The 8,658-nt window shown below is 52.5% G+C and overlaps 1 protein-coding gene across 1 annotated transcript; it reads left to right on the top strand.

Moving 5' to 3' along the window:
- Positions 1-1,022: 1,022 nt before the first annotated feature.
- Positions 1,023-8,051, top strand: LOC128333792 (WAS/WASL-interacting protein family member 2-like). The gene is made up of 3 exons (XM_053269781.1): positions 1,023-1,109; positions 3,544-5,752; positions 6,307-8,051. The coding sequence occupies exons 1-2, from the start codon at positions 1,023-1,025 to the stop codon at positions 4,540-4,542; spliced, it is 1,086 nt and encodes a 361-aa protein (XP_053125756.1). The 3' UTR covers positions 4,543-5,752; positions 6,307-8,051.
- The last annotated feature ends 607 nt before the right edge of the window (positions 8,052-8,658 follow it).

Raw genomic sequence — 8,658 nt, 5'->3', positions numbered from 1 at the left:
CTAGACAAGCCCTGGAGCCCTTCCCTGCCGGCCGAGTAAGGGTGTGCAGGACCGCTTCCCCCACAAAAGAGGAGGCCGGTCCGGGTTCGAACCGAGTTGAGCCCGGCTTGGATTGAACCAGTTCGAAGGTTCTGAGCTGGCGGCAGCCATTTTGTGGGGCGTGTTTACAAAAATCCTGCCCTTGCTGTTGGTTTTCGGCCACTGTCTTCTGCTTGGCTGGCGGTCGCCTTTCTCCTGGTTGGCGGGTTGCCATTCAAAGCAGAGTGTGGTCCCATTGCTGGTGGGGGAGGGACGAGGGAGGGGGAGCACAAAGGAGGGAGTTTCAGAAGGTCTTCCAAGCCAGGCCGCGCCTGCCTGCCTTTGCTCATCCTCTGGCTTCCGAGGGAGAGCTCTGGCTGTGCTGCTGGCTTGGTTGCTTTGCCTGTTGCTTTTGCGGAGGACCCTGCTCTCTGCCCTGCTGCAACCCCTGCCCCCTCGACCCCTGCTGCTTCTGCGGACCCCTCTGGATTGCCTTGCTGTGGGCCTTTTTCTGTGGGTTACTCCAATCTCATGGGACCACCTTGCTGTCCCTGCTCTTCTTCATTACCTCCGTTGGATTACCTTGCTGTGTAAGCAAAACTTGGTAACTGAAGCTGGTCTGGAAGGATGACTTGATTTCACACAAACCAACCAACTAACCCACCAACCAACCAATTGCTCAAAATATATGTCTCATTAGATTCAGCACAAAAGAGGCGATTTCATTGCCAAAAGTAACAATAAATTTCTTTCTCACAAACCACAGAAATGTTATGATTTTTTTTTTTAAAAAAACCCTCTGCAAATTTAAGACCAGAGTTAAGGTTACCTCCTTGTAGTTCAAGTGCCGCAAAGTTGTGAAATTGGAAACTGAGGCCGATGCCTTAACAGGCGTGCCCCGGCGTGATCAGTAAAGGATGCTGGGAAACAACACCATTTGTGCTTGCTTCCCACTTGCCCTCCAGCACCCACACCTTTCCTTGGTCTTTGAGGCCCATGTCAAGATGGGGATGAGAGAGTGCCGGGCACCAGCAAAGATGCCCCCCAATGCCCTGGTCCCGGATGGCCTCATCGAGCATCTGAGCCTGACTGTATTGCTAGGAAAATCCCCCTGTGAGTCGACTGGTAGCTCTTTGTTGCTTATGTCATGAGTCTGCAGGATGGCAGGCTTCCACAGCTGTCAGGGGGTCTCTTCTATTGCCCTTCCTCATCCTGACTCCCCACAGAGGAGGTTTTATGGAGCAAGCCTGCAAATGAGAGCACCTTCCCAAGTGTGTCCTGACTTCAGGGTGAACTGATGCCCCCATACCTGGCTTGCCTCTCTTCTGTCAGGGACTGTAGAGTCAGAAGATGCGAAGAACTGTCCACAGCCCCATAGGCTATAGAAGAGGCAAGAGTCACAAATGTCTTCTATGGCCGGTGGTCCTTCTGGTTCTGAGAGGACTGGATTGGACTGCTGTGTTTGCCAGCTCAGCTTCCACCGAGAGCTTGCTGAGTCGCCTAGTCAGATATTCCTGAAAGGAACCGTGTCCTGACAGCTGAGATGCCCGAGAAGGCAGGACAGGACCATGACAGTATGGGGCATCTGTGCTGGTGCCAAGCACTCCATCCTCCCATCTTGAGGTGGGCCTCAAAGACCAGGGGCAAGTGTGGGTACGTGGAGGGCAGGTGGGAAGCGAGCACAATCGGTGACGTTGCACCACATCCTCACTGATCACGTGGCACATCTGCCAATCAGGCTCCAACTTCCCCACTTGGTGGTGCTTCAGCCACAATACCAGTCCTTAGGGGGATGCAGCTCCTCCCCAGTGGCCTCAAAAGCACTTCAGGAGGGACAGGGGAGGGCATGAGCCTGGCTCTCTGGCTGGTTGTGTGACGGGGTCACTGAGATTTCTTCTTCCAGACATGGCTTCATGCTGCGGGGTATCTGAAGAGCGAATCTGCTTCGCAGCAGATATGCAGCTGAATAATTCGGGGGATTAAATGGACCGTTCACCTAGGGTCGGCTCCTCGCCGCATTCCCTGCGGATCTTTTTCCTGTGTGCGTTCCCACGGCTTCCTCCAGGTTTTTTCTCCAACCAATCACATCCCAGAGAAGGAGGCGTGAGACCTTTTCCTTGTGGTGGTTGTTAGTTTGACTGTCGAGGTTCCGCAAGCTTGACTAGTCACACAACAGAACGCTGTTCTCCAGCAGGTGGGGCTCCTCTACTTCTTTCCTTGGCTGCTTGCTGAAGCCTTCATGAGCCCTGGTTCGTTTGCTAGATCACCTGATGGATTGAATGAGGAGCGCAGGAGTGGCTGCTGCTTTGAAACTGGCATGCTGCTGATTTAGCTGCGCTCTGTGTTGCCAGAAGGACTACTCTGCGCAAGGGGGCACCATTCCCTTTCTCCCCATTGTTCAACCCATCACTTCTGTGGATTCCTGTCCTTTCTGGGTTTCTGCCCATGGCTCCATTAGTCTTTGTGATACAGTGGCTAATGCCCTCTTTGGACTCTCCCTCCCACGTTGCCCTGTTATGTTGCTGAACTACAACTCCCAACAGCCCCTGCTATAGGAGGGGGAAAGGACACAACCCACCCCAGCCCCCCAGCCTAGCATTATGATTGCCCAGCAGTGGGTGAGGGGGAGAAGAGAGTTCATATAGCTCCCCTTTGCCATCCCCCCCCACCACACACACACTCCCGGTTTGTTTCCATGCCAGAATTTTATTTGCTGATGAGAGAAGCCTGGTCCCCCAGAGGGACCATTAGCACCTGGGAATCTCTTTGGCCTCACCTGCACAACTCCCATAGCAAGGGAGACTTGGTGGTTTTGGGGATGGATGCATAAAAAGGAGGAGAAATGGAAGTGCTCTTAGAACACGAACAGCCTCATCCTGTATTCCATACTCAGAAGTGATTCTCGGTGGCTGACAGCCAGACTCAGTTATTCCTGAGCAGTCGTATTGAAACCAAGTATTTATTATTATTTACATTTCCCGCCTGCCCTGCACCCCAAGGTCTCAGAGCGGGTTACAATCAAACCAGTCTAAAACATAATTAAAACACAACCCCATAAAATGAAAACTACAGTCAAGAGAATACAGGGCCGGAGAGGGGAAGAACCGCTCCATCTTGACATTCAGAGGCTCTCCTGAGTAGCACTCTTCCGCAAGTGATTCTGGATGTCAGACACTGTGTGGAAGGGCACTTAGTCCATCTCTCACAAACCCTTCTCACCCCTCCCGCACCCTGCAATGCTCACAATTGCAAATAGTTCCAAAGAGCATCAGGGCATATCAGGGGGAGGGGAAAAAGCCCCGGAAAATAGAGGATATTTTAACCCTGGACATAATTCGGGTTAAGCTAGGATGCACAGCCCTAACTGGGGGGAAACCAGAATCGTTTGTGAACTGGTCCCTGATAGCCCACTGCCACTTGGGGGTAAATCCGGCTGAGATGTGAACTCGCACCCTCCATTCCGGAGGAGATGCAGGCTCAAAGCCGTGTGTGTCAAAGTCCCTGGGTCAAAGGATCCGAGGCTAGTTAGTCCTGGGCAGCCACAAGCTGGGGGTCTCCCTCCCTCATCGTTCATCGTCCAAACAACCCAAACAACCTCTCTTTCCTTTCCTTTCCTTTTCAGGAGCAGAGGAGGGGAGACCTGGTGGGAGGAAGGCCATCACCTCCAGCAGCCGCGATGTGGCCCGGAAGCTGCTGCTGCCTCCCCTGGTGGTGCCTGGGGCCACCCGTTCCCTTGATGGCCCAGCCCCTGTGGCTGGACCACCAACGGAACGGGTGAGGAGGCCTCCAAAAAGATCTAAGAGGCCTCCCCAGGAAGCCCAGAGCACCCAGGGGGAGCCGGCACGGGAGGGCAGCCCACCAGCCCTCCCGCGGAGGATCAGGGCCACTCGGCGGGAGGCCAAAGCCCCGGGTGGGAGCGTGCCTTCTGGGGAGAAACTCCTTCCCCACCTGGGGGAGGGGAGTCTCCCCAGAAGGAGGCTGGAGGCGGCGGCGGCGGAGCGGGCAAAAACACTTCAGCCCATCCCCAGGAGGAACCTGGTCCTTGGGGAGCCTGGGAAGGACTTCTTCCCACTGGGGAAGGGCCGTCCTTCTGGCTTGTCCGGGGAGACGGCTCCTCCCCAGACTTCTTTAAAAAACCACCCCCGGAAGAAGGCCCTGACCGCGATGGGCCGGCCTCTGCTGAAGCCCTTACCATCATCCTGGCATCCGCCAGAGGCTCAGCAGAGGCCCGACCTGTTGCCAGCGCTATCTATCCGAGCGCTGAGGCTCCCCAAGGCAGAGCCAGCCCCTTCCTCCTGGGGGACTCCGCCGCTCCCCTCCAGCTCTGTGGCCCGTCCACCGCCACCACGCTCCTGCCCGAAGACACACCCCGGGGGAGAGAGACGACCACCTGCTCCTCCCCTGGGGTCGTGTCTTATGGTGCGAGGCCTCCGCGCACGGCCTGATCCTCCGGTGCCGGGCAGCAGCGGTGGAAGGGTCCCACCAAACACACCCTTCGCGCTGCTGGAGGGGGCCTTCCACTAGGTCTCTCCAACTCTCCCTGCCATGGTGAAGGGGCCTGGCCAAAGAATGAAGCCTCATCGGCTGGTGGTTGAAGGTAAGCCCTTGAAAAAATTTCCTATGGTCTTCTAATCTTGCTTTCCTCTTTTCCGGCTTCTTTCTTCTTCTCCCTCTTCACTCCCCATCTGACACAACTCCCCAACTCTGACACAATCCCACCACATATGTTTATAAGAGCCTAACTCCATACACCCTCTCCAACAGTTGACATTAGAGATGTTTTTTATCTTCGCCAACTTCCTTGGGGCCATATGCCATTAAGATAATATTTTAATCTTTTGCTCCCATATTCTAACATAACTTGTCCATTTTAAAGGTTTATTTAACTTAACCCAATTGATTGAGTCTGTACAATTTCCTGTATCCTGTTCCCAGGAAGGTTTTATTCCTAAAAATGAGAAAGCATCAAGATTCAACAAGATATTATATAATTTTGAGGTAGCTCCACAGGGGTTAACTGATAACTCTTCAGACAGCTGCTCAAATGTGACCAAAGAGTGAGTTGCAGCCATTTTAAACTCAGAATATTATAACTGAATTATTTCTATAATTGTCAATAACCAAAATTTATCATTCACTGAAGTTAATCAATCTATCCTTTTAATCAACCGATCTTTGGCAAATTTGAGGTCCTTGAGTAGAAATCCTTTAGAGATCCAATTTTCTCCTCAATGCCACCAATATTCTTTGGAACAGGACACATTTCCAGACATCTATGTCTTCATTTCTAATAAGGGTGACATCACTGGAAGCAACTTATTTTGCCATTTTTTGGCTTCAAGAACGTGTCCTCCTGTATCCCAGCACCCACCGCCACCCCCACAGCCCACCAGGAGTGGGATTGCTGTAACCAAGCAGAAAAGCTGGGGAAACGACGCTCAATGAAAGCCCTTCTGTTAACAGAAGTGTGTTGAGGCCCCATTAGCCAAATCCCTGAAGAGATCAGTCAGAGGGCCAGCACCAGAGATGCTTTCCCTCATGACCGGATGTCAGTAGCACTCTGGAAGCAGGAGGGTTTCACTCCCCACCCTTAATGGACCATGCAGCTGGGAAGCAACAGCAAGAGAGAGAATTTCATGACTGTCTCTTTTCTTGCTTTTAGTTCCGTCGCTCCCCTGGAGGAACTGGAGACGTATCCAAGGGACTTGGACATTGGCCTGGTCTCTCCCAAGAGGTAATATCTTGGGGGTTCTGCTCCAAATTGGCTCCTTCGCTTCCCCACTACTGACCAGCAGTGCTCTTACCTCTGGACTTTGGGGTCGAAGTCCGGGGCCTCCACACCTCCTGGGGCCCCCCAAATCCTCTTTAGTCTGTCCAGGGTGATGTGGTTTGTGCCCTCGAGAACCTACATGTTAAAAATGATGCTTAACTTGCAGTGGGGGGGGGGCGCCTCCAAAGACCTTTAGGTCCAGGCTCCGAAATGACCTAGGTGCACCTCTGCTGTGGACTGACTGAACCGCTGCAGGGGAGGTTTGCGGTGCTGCGCTTGCAGAGGATGTCAAAGCGGATGGGTGTGGCCAGCAGATCAAAGCGGAAACCCCTCCGGAGGCTCTTGAAGTAACAGTGCAATGAGCCAGCAATTAAATAAGGTATTTAGGCAGTCCCCACTGATGGCGATGACTCTCTCATTCCTCTTTCAGAGGTCATTTCTGCAGGTCCCCTACTTGACACTGATGCCAGGTGCAGCCACATCTAATGGAGATGGGTTTTTCCTCCCTCTTGTTGCAGACTCTCCAGCAAGATCTCCAGTGACTCTCTGGCAGAAGACCCGATTGCTGCTGGAAGGTGGGACAGTTTATGGGTGGCCCCCGCCCACAAAGCAATGGGACAGATCAGACTGTGGATCTTCCCAAGGCTCTGAGTGTTGTGATTCTAGCATTTCGTTCTGAGGGTCATCAATGGCACCGTTGGTGAAGAGAAGTCCTAAGGAACTGTGGCTCACATCAGGACAAGAAGAAGAGGAGAGACGTAGCACAGCCCCAGCGTCTGGATGGTCAGCTCTGGCAAGGGGTCGAGCCTCTGCTGAGCTGATGGCAGCTGCCAAGATCATCGGGGTCAGGGTCTTCTTCCTCGGGATGGTATTTGAAGAGGACTGGAGAGGAACCTTCTCCCTGGAAGGATAGTCCTGCTCCTGTGGGAAGAAGCCCCACCCAGGCTTCCTAACATGTGATAGACCTGGATTAAGTTAGCGGGGCGGGGCGGGGCGGGGTCAGAGTTCTAATCTTTGGACCTTGCTATGCCTGTGGCACCCTTGCTGAACTCTCTTTGCTACTCCGCTTAGCTACTCCGCTTAGGGGCAGTTCCGTGCCCCCTTGATCCCCTTCCCCAGCCATGACCCATTCAAACTTGCCTGGCTTCAAAGCCTTGTAAATAAATGGAGAGGACATTTTCCTAGCTGCCAAGATGAAGGAGAACTGGTCCAAATGGCGATCCAAGTTGAGGTGCTTCCTGGCAACTTGACCAAATGCTAATTCCGTTCTGGAAGCTTCAGAGTGAAGCTAATCTGCTTCACTCATCATAACTGATTGCCACCCGCCATGAGATGTGGCCGTCCCATCGGGGTCAGGGTCGCCTTCCTCTGGATGGATGGCTGTTGAAGAAGCCCGGGGAGGAGCCGGCTCCCTGGACAGGCCAGGAGGACGGTCCTGCCCCACTGGGAAGAAGTCCAGCCCAGGCTCCCCGAGGTCCAGGCTCCTCCTGGGGATGGGCTCTAATATCCTGGCGCGATCCACCGCAGCCTCCAGCCTCCTTCCCAGGCAGGGAAGGGGAGACTCATGAAGAAGGCATGAAGAAAGGAAAGAAATGTTATTCCGAGTGGTTTCTCAGCTTTATATGCTGCCAAAATTCACATCTCCAGGAGGTTTACATGATAAAAGGAATCTCTAGGTGGTTTGCATAGACGCTTTGCATTCTTACTTGGACAAAAGCAAGCCTCAGAATTTCAGAACTGCAAATGTTAAGTATGTTTACCATGAAAGATGGTGGGGGGTGGGGTGGGGGGTGGGGGGAGAGACACCGCTTGTGGCTGCCCAGAACTAGCTCTTCTTGGGAATAGCTGGGCCCTCAAGCAAAGAGGTGGGTTCCGGTGAGGCCTGCTTGGTACTGGCCCCAGGCACCAGGGCAGGCGGCAGCAGCAGCCTCTGGAGCACCATGTGGTTGCTGGAGGTGATGTGCCAGATCTTCTCCCAGATCTCTCTTCCTGCGCTCCTGATAGGAAAAATAAGTTGTTTTTATTGTTCATACCTGTATATGCTGCCAAAATTCACATCGCAAGGTGGTTTACTTTTCCTCTTCAAATTTGTTTGGATTAAGAGCAAATAATATGCAACCCTTTCTTTCATTTGTTGTAATTCTGGTGTAGAACTGTATTTTTCCCCTCCCCCCACCTTGGCTAATGCAATAGATTTATGTTTTTGACTGAAGACAAATTCTTCTATTTGTATTTGTGAGAAAATAAAAAGACAGTAAAAACATTCAGTCTTTGCTTTTATCAACCACAACGTTCCAGGGGCACAAAGAAGATGTAATTTGCTTAATAACCTTCGGAGATCCAGAAGAAATGTGCTTGAATATGCTGGGAACAATAGTCATGTTTGGAGGAACATTATTATTTCTGCCCACTGTCATAATACTTGGACTCCAGTCCAATGGGCTCTAATCCAATGAGGGAAAGGTTGGCTTCGGCTCTTGTGCCACCTTCAAAAATGGGAGTCGGGGTTGGGGTTTTTGGCCCTGAACTTAATTGTACTTAATTGCAGTGGGCTTGGGGGCCTCATTCTAAAGACTGGCTACTGCTCCGACTGTGGATGAAAGATCACAGGAGCAGACAGGGAAGCTGTGCATCCTTCCTGCCCTGGGAGGATGCGAGGGACCGCCTAGCCAGGGGTGGTCACTCCAGGACTTGAGAACTCTGAGGCTGCTGTAGTTCAGCTGGTCACCATGTGGGGCAGCACTGTGCAGGTCCTTAGATTCCCAACATTAACCCAGACAGCTCCTCCTGATGCAGAGTTGACCAGTCTTTCTAGGTAGAGGCTGGGGAAAGTTTTGAAATGGGTCCAGATACTGAGAAGAGTGTTGAAA

Source organism: Hemicordylus capensis, chromosome 8 (assembly GCF_027244095.1).
Source record: "Hemicordylus capensis ecotype Gifberg chromosome 8, rHemCap1.1.pri, whole genome shotgun sequence".
Taxonomy (NCBI): domain Eukaryota; kingdom Metazoa; phylum Chordata; class Lepidosauria; order Squamata; family Cordylidae; genus Hemicordylus; species Hemicordylus capensis.
This window is presented reverse-complemented; position numbering and strand designations above follow the sequence as displayed.

Bases quoted from the DNA above. Each gene is read 5' to 3' on its own strand.
- LOC128333792 (XM_053269781.1), top strand. From the start codon at position 1,023: ATGGGGATGAGAGAGTGCCGGGCACCAGCAAAGATGCCCCCCAATGCC. The intron at 1,110-3,543 runs GTATTGCTAGGA...ATCCGAGGCTAG, and splicing joins TCGAGCATCTGAGCCTGACT to TTAGTCCTGGGCAGCCACAA.